Here is a 20,586-nt window from a genome sequence, read left to right as displayed (position 1 = left end):
CCCCGCCCCCCGTCCCATCCGCGCTCCGGTTTCGGGCCACTCGGGATCGTCTCGCCTGGTGTCATTGTTGCAGTGAGCGGAGACAGGTCCGGGTCGTGTGTCCGCCCCGGGAGATCTGGTTTCCCTCCCACCCCGGCTGCAATCTCACTCCTGGGAATGGGGAAATCGGATTCAGGGCAGGCGGCCATAGAAGTCTAGGCCGGCCTCGTGAGCGGGGAGCCGAGGGGGAAGAAGGCGAGAAGGGGCGCGCGGCGTGACGCGCCGGCCATGTTCTTCTTCTTCCGAGGGTCGCGGCAGCCTGGCGGCGACAGCGCCGGTGCCCGCTCCATGCTGCCTGCCTTCCTGGGTGCATCCCGCCGGCGCAAGGATGGGGGGCACGGCGCTGGCAAGAGGGGCGGCCGTGGCTCCCGCCAGGCGCCGCGGTTCAGGGGGCTGAAGATCTGGTCCTGCGTGGCCGCCGGGAGCCATGGTGGGTCGTCAGGCAAGGGCGGCCCGGAGCCCGCGGAGCACCCCTTGGCTACCAAGGACGCGGGGCCCGAGGTGCCCTCCGCCTCAGGGGAGGCAACCTGTGGTAGGGTGAGTGCCGCGGGGTATGGGCCGAGGGAGGGATGCGAGGGACGGGGCAAAAGGGGCAGCGTGGCAGCAATGGAGGGCAACGCAAAGCAGGAAAGCGGTACCAGGTACTGCTAGCATCTCTTGCAGGGTGCCCTGTCCCCCCTCCCTGGCTCCCCTGATCCCCGCTGGGGTCAGCACTGCCCGCAGGGGAGAGGGCGAGCGAGCAAGGAGGAGATTTCTCCATCGCAGGAGATTAGGGCTTGGTGGCGAAGGGGGCTGGCGCAGGGGGGGAGCGAGGGGAGGGGGGCCCAGCCACGGGCAGGGGGCTGGGTGGGGAGGGCAACAGCTGGGTGGCTCCCCACATCTGGAGCGGCATGACCGAGTGGAGAATAATCCCGGGGATTATGTGTGTGTGTGTGTGAGCGCGCCCGGGTGCGCGTCTTTCCCGCCCCCCCCCGCCTCCCCTCCCCGCTCTGCCTGCCCTGCATATCCAGAGATATTCAATAAAAACCTCAAATCCCCACGACGCAGCCACTGTTACTATAAAAAACCCAGTCCTGGCTTGTCCTGGCCAGAGTGCCAGCCCCAAGGACTGCGCCAACCGGCACCCCGGGGCCAGGCATGCCCTGCGGCGCGGGGGGAGCCGCCAGCCATGGGCAACTGCACCAAGACCCCTGAGAGGAGGCTCTCCAAGGTAAGGCCTGGCCTGGCGTGTGAGGAGGCTCTGCCGCACGCTGGCTTCATCCCACCCTCACCTGGAGGAGCAGGATGGCACAGGGAGCCCTGGGTGGGGGAATCACCGGGATGCTGAGCCCCGTGCAGAGCCTGTAACGCAGGCGTTTCTTGCTGACCTCACTCTCCATGGGGTCGGGGTGGCCTCCTCAGCCGCCAGGGAGGCTCTGCCATCGTGGGTCAGCCCTCCTTCCCGCTTAGGGCTGTCTCTGCCTCCAGGATGGGAAGCAGCACTCGGGCTGCCCTGCCTCGGGCCCCCAAGACCCCGACGAGCTCGCAGAGGCCGCCCAGTCGCCGCCGTTGCAGAACTACTCAGTGCTGCACGGGCTGGTGGGGCCAGCCTGCATCTTCCTCCGCCAGAGCATCGCCATCACCCAGCTGGTATGTACAGCCATGGCCGTGCCGCCAGCGCCGCGCCTGCCCTCCACCAAAGCCGTGTTAGTGGTGCCACCCCTTGGCCTTGTGCCTGGGTCACTTCTGGGCACTGGGTGCCATGCTGGGGTGCCCATGTGCCCTGCGCTTGCAGCCCCAGCTCTTGTGCCCCAGGTCCCCTCCAGTTTCCCAAACATGTGGGACAGCCTCCTTGTGTCCCCCTGTGCTGCTCCTCTGCCCCATGGCCCTAGGGCTCCTCGGCCAGCTTACTGTGAGGACAAGGACTCGCCGTTAGGGCCAGTCTTACTCTTCCTGCTTCCTTTCCAGGACCGAGAGCTGCGGCCAGAAGAGATTGAAGGTAAAGCATAGGCTGGTGGCTGGTGCCATTACAGTCCTTGCTGTCTCCCACTATGGGCACCTAATCCAGTCCCGGAGCTGGGGTAGCCCCAGCTGGTAAAAGCATAGCAAGTCCCTCGTGGGCTTCTGTGGACCCAGGACTAGGTGCCAGCCCTGCTGGGCACATGCGTGTTCCCCACGGCCTGTGTGCGTGGGGCCATCTCTGCCATCCCCCGGCGTGGCGGGCAGAGCGGCATTCGGGGGTTCCTGCGGTGCTGGGGAGGAGGGACGTAGCAGGGGATAGAGCTGGGTCCCGTTCCCCTTGGGACATGGGCTGTGACCGCCACTCTGCCCTGCACCCAGAGCTGAAGCAGGCCTTCCGTGAGTTCGACAAGGACCATGACGGCTACATCAGCTACAAGGACCTGGGCGAGTGCATGCGGACCATGGGCTACATGCCCACCGAGATGGAGCTCATCGAGCTGTCACAGCAGATCAGTACGTGCCAGGGGTGCGCCCTGTGGGGTGACCGCAGACCCTCCCAGACCCTCCTCTCTGCCCTTCCTATGGTAGGGGTGTGGCGGGGCAGTGGTGGGGTTGTTGACTTCCTTCCCCTAAGCTGGAACCTTGTCCTGGTGTGCATCACTCTTACCTCCTTGGTGGCTGGACCTACACCACACCCCATGGGGCAGGAGCTGGTCCTTGTGCTCCCACTCACATTTCTGTTCTCCTGCAGCGGGGGGCAAGGTGGATTTTGACGATTTTGTGGAGCTGATGGGCCCCAAGATGCTGGCGGAGACGGCGGACATGATCGGCATCAAGGAGTTGCGCGATGCCTTCCGTGAGGTGAGGCTCCGCGTGGGGAAGATGGGCCCCAAGGCAGGGACTCTAATGGCCAAGGTGCTTTAGGGTGGGCAGTGCAGGTGCCGAGGGGGACAGCACAGAAGGTGGGAACGCTGGCAGCCCTCCGCCATCAGCGCTTTCCTCGCAGTTCGACACTAACGGCGACGGGCAGATCAGCATTGCAGAGCTGCGCGAGGCCATGCGCAAGCTCCTGGGGCAGCAACTCAACTACCGCGAGGTGGACGAGATCCTCAAGGATGTGGATCTCAATGGGGACGGCCTGGTGGACTTCGAAGGTATGGGGCGAGCGAGGTGGGGCTGGGGCGTAGTGGGTTGAAGCCCGGGAGGGAAACGCAGCATGGGGATGTGGCAACCGCAGTCCCTGAGGCGCTGCTCTCCGCCGGCAGAGTTCGTGCGGATGATGTCGCGCTGAGGGCAGCGCCTGCCAACACAGGACAGGAGCCCTGCTGTGCCTTACAAAGTGGAGGGGGCCGCGGAGGAGCCTCCCAGCGCAGCCTGCAGGGCGGGAGGGCTCCCCGGCTGCAGTGCCCACGCCGAGCCCTGCACAAGGGCCCTCGCTTCTCTGGCACCGGACTTGCTCCGACTCGTCCTCGGCCGCACGCCTGTCCTGCCGCCACGCTCGAAACACGGCGCCTGGGCGCACCGAGCCGCTTCCGACGCCGACTGGGCAGGGCTGCTCTTGCCCTGATCTCTGTGCTGGATGGTTTCTGCTGCATGGCCCTGATGTCTCCGCCACTCTCGTCCCGTCTCCTGCCCCTGCAGTTCCCCCCTTCCCACTCCATCCTTATCTTGACTTGTTCTTCCCGTAAACTCCTAGAAACAGCCACCCTCTAGCCGTGGTCCAGCTCCAACTCACCCTTCTATCCCTGCACACCAGCCCCTTCTATCCTAATTCTGACCTCCGTATCCAGCTGTAAGACTGAGTGCCGGCCCCTCAGCCTTCACCCCATGCTCCAAGTTGACCTCCGCGTCGTGGCTTAGGGCTAACATTGTGGCACGACCTGGAGCCGGCCTTCTGCCGCTCCTCTGCACTAGCTATTGTGGTGTCTGCTTTGGCCAGGGGCTTGTGCGAGTGGATCCACAGGGGCCCCCTTCTCCATCCTGCCCAGAGGCACCCCCTGGGCTTCCTGACCCAAGTCGGGGGCTGGTGCAGCCCTTTGGAGATGCTCTTGTCATACCCTAAAACAAGCAACACTCCTGGGGGCTTCAGCCTCTCCAGCGGGAGCACTCTCGAGGAAAGAAACCGGGAATAAAGCGTTGCCGTTCTCCACCCGGTGTGTGATGGTGGGAAGAGCCACTGCAAGCCTGGTGGCTAGCGTGGCTAGTGCGGAGTGGCAGGAGGCAAGCTGACCCATGAGCTGCTTCCCCTGGCTCCAGGTAGGAATCTGGGCACTTTTTGCCTCCCTTGAGTGGAGGAACTGCCGCCTCCTCTACTTTCAGGTTTCCAAATCGGTTCCAAACCAAGCTGATTTATTCATTTTCACTTTTTTTTCCCCTCTTTTTTCTTTTCCCTCCAAAATGGAAAACGCGGGTCACGGGCTTCTGACCAAAGCAGCTCCCGCAGCCGCCGCCGCCACCTCGGGGGGGAACCGCGGGGGGAACCGCACCGGGGTCTCCGCACGGGGCCGTCGGGGGGCGGGCGGAGGCTCCGCTCCCGCCGCCGGGCGGGGCCGACGCCGCGAGTCTCCACGGTGACGGGCGGGCGGGCCGCGATGACGCCGACGGGGCGGCGGGCGCGTGCGCAGGCGGCGGCGTCATCAGGGCGAGCGGCCACGCCGGGCCCTGCAGCAGCAGCAGCAGCAGCAGCGGAGCGGAGCCGGCGGCGCTTCGAGCCGCGCGGGATCGCGCTGGGGACGGCCCGGACCGGGCGGCCCCGGGACCGGCACCAGAACCGGTAGCGGCGCCGCCGCCTCCGCGCGCGGCCCCGGGCACCTCGGCGGCGCAGCCGGCCCGCGGCGCCGGCTCCCGGCGCGGCGCGGCTGTGTGGGGCGGGGGGAAAGCGGCGCCCAATCAGCGCGCAGGGGGTGAGCGGCGCCGCCCAATCGGCGTGAAGCGCCGCGCCCGCCGCCCAATCGGCGGCGCGCGCGCCGGGGCCGCCCACCAGCCCGCGCCGCCGCCGCCGCCGGAGCCGCCGCCGGGGCCGCCGGAGCCGCGCGCCGCGGAGCCGGGAGGGCGCGCGCCGTCGGGGATGTCCTACAAGCCCATCGCGCCCGCCCCCGCCACCCCCGGAGCCGCCGGCAGCAGCACCAGCAGCAGCGCCAGCCCCGCCCCGCCCGGGCCGGGGGCCCCGCCCGCCGGTGAGAGCCCCGCCCGCCCCACCGGGAAGCCGCGGGGCAGCGGGGGAGGGGGGGAGGGGGGGGAAGGAGCGGAGGGGGTGCCGGGTCTCCCGGTAACCGGCGCTTTCCCTGCCCGCCGCTGCCAGCCACGAGTGTCCCGTCGCCATCGGGCTCGGTTCCCGGAGCCGCTGCGCCCTTCCGGCCCCTCTTCAATGACTTCGGCCCGCCGTCCATGGGCTACGTGCAGGTGAGCCCCGGGGGCCGGGCACGGGCCCGTCGCGGGCCACCCCGCCGCCCTCATCACCGCTCTCCTTCCGCCCGTCCCCGCAGGCGATGAAGCCGCCCGGCTCGCAGGGCTCCCAGAGCACCTACACGGACCTGCTCTCCGTCATTGAGGAGATGGGCAAGGAGATCCGGCCCACCTACGCGGGCAGCAAGAGCGCCATGGAGCGGCTGAAGCGCGGTACGGGGGGCCTGTGGGGCAGGGAGGGCCGCCCGAGCCAGCCCCTGCGCGGGCGGCCCGTCCGTCGGAGGACAAATGCACCGCCACGCTGTCACCGTGCCAGGCCCCGTCCCGCTGGCGTGTCTCCCGCGGCGTCGGAGCGAGGGCTAGTTTAACAGCACTCTTGTGGTTCTCTCCTGGGGGAGGCGGGACTGAGGAGATATTTGGCTCCTATTGGAAGCCCGAGTGGAGGATACTGCACTCCCATGTCTCTGTCTGCAGTGACAGCAGCGGGAGCCCTGCCACCCAGCACGGGCATGGAGGGGAAGGGGGTATCACCCAGTTCTGCTCACCCCACGGCTTTGGATGCCTAGCAGGGAGACTCTCAGAGCCGACGCCACTTGAGGGAACCCGGCCCTTCCTCAGGGCCGCGGCTCACGCGCCGTCTCCCTCTTCTCCCCGTAGGCATCATCCACGCTCGGGCACTGGTGCGAGAGTGCCTGGCCGAGACAGAGCGCAACGCCCGCACGTAACGGCCGCTCTTCACGGGCCTTCTCAGTCCGCGAGCGTCCCCAGACCTGGAGGTCGCCCTTTCCCTGCTCCCTGCTGCGTGAACCTTTGCCACCGATCAGTGTCTTGAGAGCCTGGGTCTCCCTTCGCGCCCCGTAACAGACCTTTCTACGTGACGGCCACCTGAGCCTCGGCAGCACCGGGAGGCCGCTCTTCTGCTGCGTGCTGCAAGCACCTCCAGGGCTTTTCTCCTCTCTCTCTCTCTTTATAAATGCTTGTTTTTATAAATAAAGGAAGTTGTTGGGATTCTGATGGCGCCCTTGTGCTTTGTGCCTGGCGCAATGGGCATGGTGGCAGCAGGAGCTGCTCCCTGGTTCCCCCGGGAGCATTGAAGGACAGGGAGGGGACACCGTGTCCTTCCTGTGTGTGTGGTGGGGGGGATGGGGCTGCAGGAGGAGCGCTGAGCTGAAAGGAAGGGGATTTTAGTAGGACAGGGCTATTTCGGGAATGAGAACAAGGCCTTTTCCCAGGCTGGTGGGGCTGGGACATCGTTGGTCCCTTAGCGCTACGAGGTGTGGGTGAACGTGAAGGGGGTTTGGCCCAGTTGGTGTTCCCACGATAACCGTGTGCTGAGGTGGCAGGGATGGGTGAGGACCACGTCTCAAATAAGGGGGAAAAGCAAGGGGAGCCTCTGCTCCCAGACCATGGCTGTGGCAGTGCCAGCAAGGGAGAACCCTGATGGGGCAGGAGGAGGCAGAACAGGACAGGCATCAGCCAGGACGAGTGGTTGGAGCACAGCCTGAGCAACCCAAAATTGTGCCTGAACAGCCTAGTGGCCTCCTGTGATGAGGCAGTGGGCTTCTAGGCTGAGGTGGTGGCTTCTGCGATGAGATGGTGGCTTCTGTGACGAGATGGTGGGCTTGGTGGCTGAGGGGGGAGCGGTGGTTTCTGCGGGTCTTGATTTTTTGGTGAGTCTTTTGGCACCATCCCGTGAGACAAAATGAGGAAGTATGGCCTGAACAAACGGATACTGAGGCAGATCGAAACCTGGCTGATCCTCTAGGCCCAGAGGGTGGCGCAAAGTCCGGCGGGAGGCCAGCCGTGAGCTGTGTGTCCCTGAGGACTATGCTGGGTCCAGTGCTCCTTAGCGTCCTCATTAGGGATGGGTGGCCTCTTCAGGGGGACCTGGAGAGATGGGCAGAGCCACCAGGATGGGCTGGGGAGCCGCTCTGCGGAGAAGGACACAGGGGACACCAGGGTGGCCATGGACCAGCAGCATCCTGGGCTGCTTTAGGAAGACAGTGGCCAGCAGGGCAAGCAAGGAGGGGATCCCTCCTCGCTTCAGACCCAGTTGGGCCTGAGTCTGGGTGTGCCAGGCTCAGGTTTGTTTTATTTAATTTAATTTAATTTTGTTTTATTTTATGTTTATACCTTATGTTTATATTTTATTTTTGTATCCTATGTTATTTTTCTATTTTATTCCATCCTGTTACTATATTTCACAGGACGGGTGCGGGGCCGGGGCACCCCGGGCCGGGCCGAGGCGGCGCTCGGCGCTTCCCCGTTTTGATGTCACGCCCCCCCCCACACCTCCTGACGTCACAGCCGTCTCCGTGGGGACGGGCTGTGATGTCACAGGCCGCGCAGGGGGCGCAGGTCCGGCGCGGCGCCGGGGGCCGTTGGCGCCTGACGCGGAGGGGCAGCGGGAGGGGGCCGAGCGGAGCCGAGCGGGGCCGAGCGGGGCCGAGCGGGGCCGAGCGGAGCCGAGGCGCGCCGGGCCGGAGGGGGCGCGTTGCCATGGGAGCGGGGCGGGGCCGCGGCGGCGGCGGGGCCGGGCCGGGCCGGGCCGGGCCGGGGTCTGACGGCGGCGCCGCCCGCAGGCGCTGCCCCCCGCCGCCGCCGCCATGCTCATCAAGGAGTACCACATCCTGCTGCCCATGAGCCTCGAGGAGTACCAGGTGGCCCAGCTCTACATGATCCAGGTGGGGTCGGCCGCGGCTTGGCGCCGTGGGGGTGCGCAGGGCCGCTGTGGGGCGCCGTGTGGGGCCGAGCCTGGAGCTGGGGAGTGCAGGGGGCCACGGGGCCGAGCCTGGAGCTGTTGGGTGCAGGGGGACATGGAGCTGAGCCTGGAGGTGGGGGGTGCAGGGCATGGGGCTGTGGGGCTGAGCAGGGGGGCAGTGAATCTGAGCAGGAGGCTGGGGGCTGCAGAGGGGCATGGGAATGTGGGGCTGATCTTGGGGCAGTGAGGCTGCGCAAGGAGCTGAGGGGTGCAGGGCGTGGGGCTAGGGGGACACGGGGCTGGAGGGCTGAGCAAGGAACTGGAGGGTGCAAGGGGCTATGGGGCTGGAGGGACATGGGGCTGTGGGCTGAGCCTGGAGCTGGGGAGTGCAGGGCATGGGGCTGTGGGGCTGAACTGAGGGAGGTGTAGGGCTGGGGGGTCCAGGGGGCCGTGGGGAGTGTGCAGGGCTGGCGAGTGTGAGGACATGGGGACATGAGGCCACGCATGGAGCTGTGTGTGTGGAGGGGGGAGGATAGGGCTATGGGGCATAGCACAGAGCCATGGGGTAGTTTGAAACATGTGATGGACCCAGAGAAATGGAGCTGAGAGTGGGGACTTTGGAAAGGGTGCTGGGATTTGGGGGCTGCACCGGGTGCAGCTGCTTGAGGTCTGGCTGAACAGGGACCCAGGGGGGCCGGGCGGCTGTGGGGACCCGTGAGGGGCGGCGAGGCTCTGGAAGGGGGGTCTGCGCTGCTGTGGGGCGCAGCTCAGCCGACCTCTGTCCCCCACAGAAGAAGAGCCGGGAGGAGTCGAGCGGAGAAGGCAGCGGCGTTGAGATCCTGGCCAACCGGCCCTACAGCGACGGCCCGGGGGGCAGCGGGCAGTACACGCACAAGATCTACCACGTGGGCTCCCACATCCCCAGCTGGTTCCGGGCGCTGCTGCCCAAGGCCGCGCTGCAGGTGGAGGAGGAGTCCTGGAATGCCTACCCCTACACCCGCACCAGGTGGGCTCCCGGCGGGACGCGGCCTCGTCCCGATTCCCGACGTGGTCCCGGAGGGACCTCGGGGCAGGGGGGGACTTCAGGCTCAGTTCCCCCGTGTTCAACTCGCCCCCATGCCGGCGCCTCCCGTAGATACACCTGCCCCTTCGTGGAGAAGTTCTCCATCGAGATTGAGACTTACTACCGGCCCGACTGCGGCCAGCAGACGAACGTCTTCAACCTGAGCGCGGCCGAGAAGAGGCAGCGGATTCTGGGTACGTGCCGCCGGCCTCGGGGCAGAGAGGTTGGCGAGGAGGAAGCTGTGGGGCCAGGGATCCGCCACAAGCCTCACTCGGGGCGCTGAGGAGGAGCTAATCCGAGGTGGAGGAGTGGAGCGGAGCCCTGCCCGGCGGCGTTCCCACGGCCGGGCGGGACGGGATGTGTGGGGTTCAGCGGGCAGCTTCCCACGGAGCAGCCCCGTGGTGGCTCCTGCCTTCAACGGGTCGGGCTTCGGCTCTCGAGTTTGGGGCCGGCTTCCCGTGGCTGCTGGGGGCATGTGCGCCCCGAGCTCCTTGCTGAGAGCTCGATGGAGGAGACTGATTCTGCATTAAAAATGTTGTGGAGGGTGGTTTTGCTGCTTGCTTCCTTTGTCTTTGATTCCCAGCTTTGCCCGTGCCGGGTTCTAGCACTTTGGTGTTGGCAGGGGAGCTGCTCCCTCTTCTTTCCTTATTCTGTCCCTTCCTCCCTGGTGCAGTTTTGCCTTCCTGAGGCCCCTTCCAAGAAGAGCAGGTGTGTGTGGGAACCCCCCGAGGGCTCTTGGAGGCGATTTAGGGAGAGGCCAGAACTTATTGGAAAAGAGGGAGTTGGAAATGAGTCCCCTCCTTCCAAACAGGGCCAGAAAAAGGATGAAAAGCTCCGGAGGAGAGATGGAACCACCTTTCCCTCCACCCTGCTCCTCACTCCCCTGCTTTCCCACAGCACTTTCATCCAGGTTGCTCCAGTCCTTCCTGGAAGGACCCAAGGGGGATTCTGATGGGAGAGCCCGGGCGCTCGGGTGGGATTCAGCAGCCGCAGGGAAGTTTCGGCGCTTGCCAGCTCCCTTCCTGGGTGCAGCAAGCTCGCTGGTTTAGGCGCCGGAGTGCAGCGCAATGCGCCGCCTCTTAAAATGGAGGCCTTAAAATAGGCACTCGGAGGAAATGATTCATCTGACCTATTTCTTTCATTGGCTTGGGAGGGATGTGGGGATGTCCGGCTTGCGCGTTGGTGTCTACAGTCGGAGAGGGGGGATGAATCCCGCAGGCATCGGGCTGTGACTGAGCACGAGCCAACCCCAACAGCGTGCATTCCCCGTGCCCCCGACCGCTTTGCTCTGGCTTCTCTTCTGGCCTCTTTTGTTGTGAGATTTTTGCAGGGCCTGGCTGCATCTCGGCTGCTGCCACTGGAGGCTTCTCTTCAGTGAGCTGGGATTGTGTCCCGTTGCGCCAGCCGATCCCGGTTGGAATTTTCTTTGCTGGCTTGTGCTCTCGCCCCGGTGTCCTGTGGTGCCTCGGATTTAAATCCCTGGCGACCCGTGTTGCCTTTCAGAGGGTGGCTGAAGGCAGAGTAAATGCCGAGATTTAGGCTCCAGGGTCCAAACTGGCCTCCTTTTCCCCCGTAAGATGCACAGCTGCCTCCTCACAGATTATTTCTTGTCCCATGGCAGTGCGAATCAATAGACCTGCGAGTCGCTGTGTGGATAACAGCACAGTGGGGTAATGCACGAGCCTGAGTACTTCTTGGTCACCTCGGAGCTTCCCTGCCTCCTGCTGCACCGTGATTCCTTTGCCGCCGTCCATGTGCTGTTGCTTTTTGTGGCTTTTGCAGCCGCTTCCACTGTAATTCCAGCCTGCAGCAGCCCGGCCTGCTTAATCTGCCAGGCAGGTTGCTCTGGAGGAGCCTGTGACCCAGCACGTCCCTCCAGCAAGGACCAGGGCTGTCCCTTAGGGCAGGCTGGCGACTGTGGCGCGTGCTGTGAGTTGCTGCTGTTCTCAGGCGCTAACGCTGGCAACGCAGGCTCGGATGCAGCTGGGTCGTGTGCGTGTCCCTGCTGTTGGTTCAGGTTGTGCTGCCCGGGGCCCGGCGTGGACCCTGCCCCAAGCTGCGTCCTTGGGGCTGACCTACCTGTGCGTGTCCTGCCCTGGTGCTGAAATGCGTTTTGAAGTGGTTTCAGGGCCTAAGGAGTCAGGATTGGCTATTCCTGTCCGGATTGCTTGCGGAACCACGGCTTATGCATTATTTCTCACCCAGCAGCCCCATGGCTTTCTAAAGTCTCTTCTTGATTTTTTTTTTCCCCTATGGCTGTTACTGGAGCAGAGTCTTTCTGCTAATGTGGCCCTGGCTGCAGGGGGGTGAGTTTCCCTGTGCGGGCTCCCCTCTGGGGTGCTGGCCATGTTAGGGGTGACAACACTGAGCTCTCCGACAAGGTTCTTGCAGCTGTGGGGCCATCACATCCCACCCTTCGGAGCTGCTTCTGCTCCTCCTGGAGCAAGAGGCGGGTTTTTGTCCCAAGCTCTGTACTGGGGCTTCCCAGCCTCTCCTGGCGCTAGAGAGAGCTAATCCAGCTGAGGCAGGTGGGTCTTGCTCTTCCAGGGCCCAACTCTTTGCCTCTCCCCTCCTTTTCCACCCACTTCTCTGCCTCTCCTTTGCTCTGCCTGAGCCGTGGGGCCGTTGGGAGCTGCTGCCTCTGCGAGCGCAGGGCTCAGTGCCGCTCTCTGCCCTGCAGACACCATCGACATCGTGCGCGACCCCATCTCGCCCGGCGAGTACAAGGCCGAGGAGGACCCCAAGCTGTACCGCTCTGCCAAGACGGGCCGGGGCCCGCTGGGCGATGACTGGCTGGAGGCGGCTGCCGGTGGGCCCCTCATGTGTGCCTACAAGCTCTGCAAGGTGGAGTTCCGCTACTGGGGCATGCAGTCCAAAATCGAGCAGTTCATCCACGATGTAGGTGAGCGCGGCGCCTCCCCGCCTGCCTCTCGCGGCGCCGCGGGCATCGGCACCGCGGGGCTGTGCCCGGTGTCCAGCGGCCGTGGGGCCTCCCCTGGGAACCGTACGCGGGGTGGGACGTGTGGATGAGATGGGCAGCTGGGAGGGCCCGGGAGGCGCTTTAGGAGGCGCTTTAGGAGGCCCAGGAGCATCCCCAGGCGGCAGGGTGCACGGCGTGGGCCGGGCCTCGCTCACCTCGTGTTGCAGGCCTGCGCAAGGTGATGCTGCGGGCGCACCGCCAGGCCTGGTGCTGGCAGGACGAGTGGACGGAGCTCACCATGGAGGACATCCGGCAGCTGGAGGAGGAGACGGCCCGCATGCTGGCACAGAAGATGGCCAAGTGCAGCGAGGCCGAGGAGGCCCCCGCTGCCGGCGCCAGCGCCGAGGGCCACCTGGAGCTGGGCGATGCCAATGGGCAGGACAGCGCTGAGCCCCAGGGGGCATCCGATGCCTCCCCCGATGATACCTTTGCCAAGCAGTGGTCCACGTCTTCCCGGTCATCCTACTCTTCCCAGCATGGAGGTGAGAGGCCTGGCTGGGAAGAGGGATTCTCTGTGACGTGGGGTCTAGAAGATGGGATCCCCTCAGGAGGGGGTGCTGTAGCCCGGAGGGGAACCTGTTTTTCCAACCTGGACCTCCCAGTGGATGGTTCTGGGCACAAGAGCTGCTGCGGGGCTTGGGGCAGCAGGATGTGTAGGTCCCACAGAGCAGAGTGATTCTGCGAAGGGAGCGCTGGGCCCTGACGCCTTATGTGGGGCAGGGGGGGTGTCTCCTCAGAGCCTGTCCGAGTGGCGCATGCAGAACATCGCCCGCGACTCCGAGAACAGCTCCGAGGAGGAGTTCTTCGACGCCCACGGTACAGCAGACACGTTGGGACGTGTGTGGTTTTGGTGGTCGAGACCCCTGGGCACGGGTGGAGACGGAGTTCTTGCTGCAGGCCCTTTGCCTGTGCTCTGGGCGGGCTGGAATCTGACGCTCCCGGCAAGGATTCCAGGATGGGATCTCATGGCCGGAGAAAGGTGTGGGTGCTCCTGCTGACGGCGCTGTCCTTGCTACCGCAGAGGACCTGTCCGACAGCGACGAGGTCTTTGCGAAGGAGATGACCAAGTGGAGCTCAAACGACTTCCTGGACACGCTGGAGCGGCCGGTGGAGCTGGACGAAGTGCTGGGTGAGCCTGGGGCAGCTGTGAGCCCCATGTGATGGGGGGTGAAGGCACCGCCGAGGCCTGGCACGCATGTCCCAGGACAGCAGCCGGATCCTTCTTTAGAAATGCCACGTAGGCTCATGCCAGGCCTGTCTTTGCAGGGGATGGAGCCGGCGGTGCCAAGGCTGATGGCGAAGGACTAGCGGGGCCCGGCTTGCCGGAGGTGGGTGCCCTCCCTGCCCCCTGGGACGGGGAAACGCAGCCGTGCCCTCCGTGGCATGGATGCCCCCACGGGGCTGGTGGCAGCGCTCTCCTTCCCACAGGGTGGCTCGGCGGACAGCACGGCGCAGGCGTGTCGGATCCACGTGCTTTTCCTCATCCTCCACAGCGGGAACATCCTGGACCAGGGGGTGGGCGAGCCGGGCTCCAAGCAGGCCGACGTGCAGACGCTGGCTGCCACTTTCGATGCCGTCACCCGTGTCCACTTCCCGGAGGCTCTGGGGCACGTGGCGCTGCGCCTGGTGCCCTGCCCGCCCATCTGTGCTGCTGCCTACGCTCTCGTCTCCAAGTAAGCCCGGCTGGAGGCGTGGGGGGCTGTGCTTGGGGTGACCTCTCTGCTATGGGCAGGTGAGGACGCCGTTTTCCCTGGCAAAAGGGCAAATGGCGATTGGGAAGGGGACGGCTGTGGAGAGAGGAGTCTCCTCCTCCTGGTGCAGCACCCATGGGTGCGAAGGGAAGTACGACGGGGCAGGGGCAGCCCAGCTTACTCTCTCCCGTGTCCCTCAGGCTCAGCCCGTACAGCCATGACAGGGACAGCCTGTCCAGCAGCCAGGACCACATCCCGCTGGCAGCCCTCCCGCTCCTGGCCACGTCCTCGGGGAGCTACCAGCACGCGGTGGGCACTGTCATCACCCGGGCCAACCAGGCCTACGGTGCCTTCCTGCACTCCGGCGAGGGCACCGGCTTCTGTGGCCAGGTGAGAGGTGCCAGAGGTTCTGGCCAAATGGGTGCTTCATCTGCAAGTCGCTGGAGGCTGGGGGAGGATTTGGGGAAAATGCTGCTCCTTCCCAGGCATCTGTTGCTGGAGCCTGGCTCTGAGTCCGAGTGTTTTTTTCCAGTGTCCAAAGGGCAGAGGGGTTGGGGGCTTGGAGGCTCTCTTCCCCCCTGCTCCTCGGCATGGGTCTGGACTGTCCTGCAGGTGGTGCTGATCGGTGACTGCGTGGGAGGCATCCTGGGCTTCGATGCGCTGTGCCAAAGCCGAGCGGGTTCGGGGGGCAGCCGGAGCAGCAGCCGCCGGGGCAGCCTCGTGAGTGCCCGTGATGCCCTGGGCGCCATACCTGGCTCCCTGGTAGAGCCTGTGTCCTCCTGCCTGCATCCTGATGCGTTTGGGAGCGCGGGGAGGGCGGGAAAGGGGTTTGCACCTATGGGTGCCTCTGTAGCCAGGCGCTCATTGCCTTTCCTCTTCCAGAGCACGGAGCCCGTCTCTCCTGAGCTGTGCAGTGGGAGAGACCCGCTGGCCGAAGGGACAGATGGAACAGGAGGATCGGCCCAGGTCAGTCCCGAGCCGGGGGCGCAGCTGCCCTGCCGGGAGCCTGGGGACAACCAGCACCACAGCTCCTTGGGCAGGTGAGAGCACCGTGAGCGCTGCGAGGGCTGGGGTGCAGCGGGGAAGCACCAGATGTGCCACCACGGGTGGACGGGGCACGTGCTTGTGGCCCTTTTGGAAGGAGACACATTTTTGTGACATATTTTGTGTCTTATGTCGGGGGTGACTGGGAAATTTGCCCTTGGCAGCCTCCTGGGGGATCCAGGGTGGGAAGGGGCTTTGCATGGGTGCGATTTGGAGCTCTCCTGCTGCCAGGACCCGGCGGCTTTGCCTGGCCGGCAGCACGGTGGCTCCTAGGTGGGTGGGAGCAGGAGTCGCTGTGGCCAGGAAGGCCCCGTGTCACCCTGCTCCGTTCCCCAGCCTGCAGGCCAGCGAGCCCCCGCCGGAGGCGGAGGCACCACGAGGCGGTAGCTCGGCGCTGGATGGGGCTGAGGGCACCAGCGCCCGTCTCGACTTTAAGGTATCCGGCTTCTTCCTCTTTGGCTCTCCACTGGGGCTGGTGCTAGCGCTGCGCAAGACCGTCATGCCTGCTCTGGATGGTGAGGAACCCCGTGAGCTGTGAGGCCTCGTGGCGCAGCCCCTGGACCCTCCCTGCTCTGTCATCCCCTGTCGCTGGGGTCGCAAGGCTGGACTCGACCCCTTGTGCCTGCTGAGAAACGGGTCATGCTCCCCTGGGGCCTCCCCACGCAACCTTGCTTGGGTTTGCACCTCTTCAGGCCAAGCCCTCTCTGTGCCGCCCTCGATGTTTGCATGTACCTGAGCATCCCCTGTCCTGGGCTGACCTAAGCCTAGCCTTGTGGCCCAGGCTGTGGGACGTGTTCCTTGGTCGGGCCAAAGAGCCTCGGCTAGTGTCTGGGGCTTGGCTCTCCCAGCACACAGCTGGATGCAGCCTCTCCAGGGCTGATGGAGGGACTTTCCTCTAGGCTTAGCCTTTCCCCCAGGCCTGGCCTTTCCCCGTGCTTCATGAGGGCCTGAATGCACCATGAGCTCCTTTGCCCTTGCCTGCCACAGGCCTCTCCTTCCCGCCTGTGCCCCGGGGCTCCCCTGTCACCCTGGGGCTCCTCGTCACCAGCCACGCGGGCCGGGTGGCCTCGGGAGCACCGACACCTTCTCTTTGCTGCCAGTGGCCCAGCTGCGTCCCGCCTGTGAGCAGATCTACAACCTCTTCCACGCGGCCGACCCCTGCGCCTCTCGCCTGGAGCCCCTCTTGGCCAAGGCCTTCCACGCCGTGCCGCCTCTCAGTGTGCCCCGCTACCAGAAGTACCCGCTGGGAGACGGCACCTCCTCACTGCTGGGTGAGCGCCCGTGGCTGGAAAGGGGCAGAGGTGACTGGTGACCTCCGCAGGCCCCTTGGGTGCCCCACACTGAAGTCACAGTGGGGTTTTCCACACGTTTGGGCATGCGGAGCCTCTCTGGCTTGTGGAGGTTGGTGCTGATGCTGCTCCCCGGCTTCTGGGCCCTGAGAGATGCCGGGAAAGCCAAGATGCATCTTGTGAGTGTGTCGGGGGAGAAGCAGAGCAGAAGGGTGCCCACAGCAGTAGCCACAACATGGCTGGGCATCCCCAAAGGGGCTTTGGGACCCCATGCAGGTCCCAGTGCTTCGACCTCACCCCACTCTCTCCGTGGCTCTGCAGCAGAGGCCTTGCAGACGCACTCCACCCTCTTCCTGGCCGAGGTGGATGTTGCTGTCCCTAGCACCCCCACTAGCAGTTTCGGAGGCTTCTGGAGAGGCAACGAGACGGGCGAGCCTCCCACACCTGCCAGCACCAGTGAAGTTGTCAAGAGTAAGTGCTCCTGGCCTGGGTTGTCTGTGGCACGATGGGCTTGGGCATAAGAGCTGGGGCCAGGGCAAGACAAGAGGTCCTGAGATGTGACGCAGAGCAGGAACCGGGCTCAGCATGGATGGGTTATGGAGCAGGGTACAGGCCGGCTCCATCCCGAGATGAACTCATACAAGCTTACGCCACTCTCCCTGCAGTCCTGGAGCGCTGGTGGGGCCCGAAGCGCATCGACTACTCGCTGTACTGCCCCGACGCGCTGACCGCCTTCCCCACCATCACGCTGCCTCACCTCTTCCACGCCAGCTACTGGGAGTCCTCCGACGTGGTGGCCTTCATCCTGCGGCAGGTACGGCGTGCGTGCGGATGGCTGCGGTGCTGCGGGCCGCGCCGGGGAGGCTGAGCTGAGGCCGCTCTGCAGGTGATGGAGAAGGAGGGGCCGCAGCCAACGGAGAGCGAGGAGAGCTCTATCTACAGCCCCGCGATCCCCCGGGAGAAGTGGCAACGCAAGCGCACCCAAGTGAAGATTCGGGTATGTGCCCTCTGGGGCTGCACGTGCCTGGCTGCTGCTTTCTGTGCTGTGCCCACTTGGGATTTTTCCCTTCCCCAGGGCAGATATGGGGCTCAAGCTGCCCCTGGGTGCTTGGCCAGACCTGGGCACAGCACAGCCAGGTCCCTGCCTGCCTGGGCTGGAGGGTGAAGGGAATGGGAAAGGTGATGGGTAAGGGAGGATGAAACTCGAGGTCCCTTCCAAAGGGTGGCCTTGCTGGTGCTTGTGTCCCTGCCCTGCTCGAGTGATCCTGTCCCTCCCAGAGCAGACACCTGGGCTGAAAGGTGTCTTGTGACAACAGCCCTGTTGTGGCTGCTGAGTCTTGTGTGGTCCTTGCAGAATGTGACAGCCAATCACCGGGCCAGCGACACCATCGTGTGCGAGGGCAAACCCCAAGTCCTCAGCGGGCGCTTCATGTACGGACCCTTGGACGTGGTGACGCTGACCGGGGAGAAGGTATCGCTGGGGCTTACGGGGCCACTGGGAGCTGCTGGGGACCTAGGAGGATAGGGCTGATGTCCGCTGTGGCCTGAGGTAGCAAGGGAAGGATTATAAGGAGCATGACCCTTCAGGATCCTTTGAGATGGTGGGAAAGAGACAGCGTGTCTTGTAGATGTGTGGTTGGGTGGAGTATGATGGGGACACAACAGCCATTGGGACCTGATGGGATGGATGGGCTTCCTGGGGCCAGTCCTTGATTGGCTCTTTTTCCCCACAACCCAGGTCGATATCTACATCATGACGCAGCCGCTGTCGGGGAAGTGGCTGCATTATGGCACGGAGGTGACCAGCGGCAGCGGGCGCCTCACCTTCACCATCCCTCCAGACAAGGCCTTGGCCATTGGCATATACCCCGTGCGCATGGTGGTGAGGTGAGAGGTGGCCAGGGCTGACACTGTGTGATGCGGGCAGGGGCATCTCGGCTTAGTCCTCGCTGTGTGCACCCTCACAGCTTCCTGGGAGGGAGCCCTGTTGGAGGGCAAGTGTGTGGGGTGCTGCAGGGTGGCAGGGTCCCTGCAGCTCTGCGGGTGCTGGGCTGTTGGACCCTAATGCTCTCCGCTCTCCTGTGCCAGGGGCGATCATAGCTACGCGGAGGCGTATCTGACCGTGGTGGCCCGGGGCACTGAGTCAGTCGTGTTCAGCATCGATGGCTCCTTCACAGCCAGCGTCTCCATCATGGGCAGTGACCCTAAAGTGCGGGCTGGGGCTGTCGATGTTGTAAGGTAGGTGCCCTTCTCCCAAGGTGGCAAACGGCATCTGCTATCGTGACTCCTGTCATGGCCTGTTCATGAGATCAGGGTAGCGGGGACATCAGAGCAGCCTTCTGTCCCCTGGGAGAGCTGGAGGTACCTTTTGCTCCCTGCAAAGGCCTTGCCTGGAGCCTAGAGCCCTTCCTCTGCTGGCAATTTCTTGCAGAAAAACATTCCCCCCTTTCCCTGGAGCCTGGCAGTGTCCAGCTGCAGCTGGGGATCTGGCTGCTCTGCAGCTGGGCTCCAGGTGCTCTCCCAAGGCTGGGCTGGAGATGAGATTTTGGGAGGAGGGAGCTGCTTCGGCTGTGCCCGCTGCAATGCTGGGCCTGCTTAGCATGTCCTGGCAGCAGGCTCAGGAGGCAGTTTTCCTGGGAAAGATGCTCTGAACTCTTCCTGGTGGCACTCTGCCGATGGTTGGTTTTAACCATGGAAGCCTGTTGTGATACGATGCAGCTCTGCTGTGTGTCTGGCATTGCTGAAATCCCTGCCAGAGGAATAAGCATGGCCTTTGGGCAAGCACAGGGCAGGATTTAATGCATGGGGGAAGCTCTGGGGGCTTCTTGAGAGCTGGAGTCTGCCCTCTCCTCTTCGGGCCTCTTCCTGCCCTTCCGGCTGCTCTGTAAGTGGCAACTTCCCCTTTCCCCTAGGAAACACCTTGATGTTAGTGGTTTAGCAGGGGGTTTGTGGCACGTTTCTGGTAAAGTGGGGGTACTCAACAGTCGTATTCCCCTGTAGTCTTTGCATCCTGGTGACCGCAGCCATCTCTGCCTGGCCCCACCGAGGTGGCACTTTGCCTGTTGTCCCCCACTAGGCTGTGCTTAGCTCCTAGCTCTGCCCTGGTGCCTCCTTTGGCTGGGTCCCGTCTGTGCTTGCTGCGTCCCCGCAGCTATGTGCCCCGCAAACCCCGTCCTGCCGCCTGTCCTGTGGCCCTGCTCTTTGCGCCAGGTGTGGAGGCCCTCTGAGCCTCCCTCGTGCACTGACACCTCTTCCCTCCCCCAGGCACTGGCAGGACTCCGGCTACATGATCATTTACGTGACGGGCCGCCCCGACATGCAGAAGCACCGCGTGGTGGCCTGGCTCTCCCAGCACAACTTCCCCCACGGCGCCGTCTCCTTCTGCGACGGTCTCACCCACGACCCGCTGCGCCAGAAGGCAGCTTTCCTACAGAGCTTGCGGAGTGAGGTGGGCCCCAGCGCCGGCTGCTCGAGGCTGGAGACTCAGGCAGGATGGGAGCAGAGGTCTTGCTGAGGTGGCTTGGGGCCTGTAGCGATGGTGGTGGGGAATGGGGCTATGCTGTGGTCCCCTTCTCCATCCCTGGGATTGAGCGTGGAGGAGCTGTGTCATGGTGCTGGAAGCTGGGCCTGGTTGTTATGGCAGAGCCTGGTGTTGCCATTATTGCCCTGGGGTTGGGATGTGGAGGTTTGTGGCATTGTGGAGAGTGAGAAGGGGCAACGCTCAGGACTGTAACTGCGGATGAGGGAGTCTCGGTCCCTATGCTTTGCCCTGGGCTCCAGCCCAAGGCAGCCAGGATCCAGGACATCCATGGTGTCTCTGCCCTGGGAATCGTTGGACGTGGGGGAAAGGGCCAGTCCGTACCCTGATGCGGTTCTTCCTGTCCGTGGCCAGGCAGAGATCACCATCGTCGCTGGCTACGGCTCCACCAAGGACATCTCTGTCTATAGCTCCCTGGGCCTTTCCCCAGCGCACATCTACATTGTGGGCCGGGCTGTGAAGAAGTTTAACAACCAGTGCCAGGTATGGAGGTGAAGCTGGCGGGGTGACATGGTGATCGGGGTGGCAGGAGCAGGGTTGTCCTCGCTGGGTCGCGAGGCCGGGGAGAAGCTGCCGTGCCTCAAGCTCTCCGTGTCCTGCAGTTCCTCTCCGAAGGCTACGTCGCCCACCTGGCCCAGCTCGAGGCAGCGTCCCTGGCCCACTCCCCCAAAGGGCCGCCCCGGCCCACGCTGGGCAAAAGCACCTACGGCTGCCCGGCGCCCGTCGACTTCCTGCGCAAGCAGAGCCAGCTGCTGCGCTCGCGGGGGCCGAGCCAGGCGGAGCGCGACGCGGCACCGCCGGGCCTTCCTCGATCCAAGCCCCGCAGCGTCAGCCTCAAGCTGGAGAGCGAGGAGTGAGCGGGGGGCAGCCCCCGTTCTGCTGCCGCGAGATAGCC

At 64.6% G+C, this 20,586-nt stretch overlaps 3 protein-coding genes across 3 annotated transcripts; all 3 read left to right on the top strand.

The window, feature by feature from the left end:
- The first annotated feature begins 1,192 nt into the window (after positions 1-1,192).
- Positions 1,193-3,314, top strand: CABP2 (calcium binding protein 2). The gene is made up of 7 exons (XM_010224285.2): positions 1,193-1,249; positions 1,507-1,668; positions 1,987-2,017; positions 2,359-2,493; positions 2,732-2,841; positions 2,987-3,134; positions 3,246-3,314. Exons 1-7 carry the CDS (start codon positions 1,208-1,210, stop codon positions 3,269-3,271), a joined length of 654 nt encoding a protein of 217 aa, XP_010222587.2. The 5' UTR covers positions 1,193-1,207; the 3' UTR covers positions 3,272-3,314.
- Positions 3,315-4,966: 1,652 nt separating this feature from the next.
- On the top strand, positions 4,967-6,396 carry CDK2AP2 (cyclin dependent kinase 2 associated protein 2). The gene is made up of 4 exons (XM_088534321.1): positions 4,967-5,156; positions 5,282-5,382; positions 5,466-5,598; positions 6,043-6,396. Exons 1-4 carry the CDS (start codon positions 5,048-5,050, stop codon positions 6,108-6,110), a joined length of 411 nt encoding a protein of 136 aa, XP_088390447.1. The 5' UTR covers positions 4,967-5,047; the 3' UTR covers positions 6,111-6,396.
- Positions 6,397-7,917: 1,521 nt separating this feature from the next.
- PITPNM1 (phosphatidylinositol transfer protein membrane associated 1) lies at positions 7,918-20,586 on the top strand. Its single transcript, XM_088534301.1, has 23 exons — positions 7,918-8,069; positions 8,878-9,092; positions 9,222-9,343; positions 11,830-12,051; positions 12,297-12,611; positions 12,850-12,945; positions 13,151-13,258; positions 13,396-13,457; positions 13,558-13,802; positions 14,021-14,210; positions 14,433-14,540; positions 14,703-14,860; positions 15,201-15,379; positions 15,965-16,135; positions 16,475-16,624; positions 16,819-16,967; positions 17,040-17,150; positions 17,508-17,624; positions 17,892-18,040; positions 18,242-18,391; positions 19,418-19,601; positions 20,046-20,174; positions 20,294-20,586. Exons 1-23 carry the CDS (start codon positions 7,992-7,994, stop codon positions 20,546-20,548), a joined length of 3,663 nt encoding a protein of 1,220 aa, XP_088390427.1. The 5' UTR covers positions 7,918-7,991; the 3' UTR covers positions 20,549-20,586.

Source organism: Tinamus guttatus, unplaced genomic scaffold (assembly GCF_059628265.1).
Source record: "Tinamus guttatus ecotype Peru unplaced genomic scaffold, ASM5962826v1 Tinamus_guttatus_pri_ptg000546l, whole genome shotgun sequence".
Lineage (NCBI taxonomy): Eukaryota > Metazoa > Chordata > Aves > Tinamiformes > Tinamidae > Tinamus > Tinamus guttatus.
This window is presented reverse-complemented; position numbering and strand designations above follow the sequence as displayed.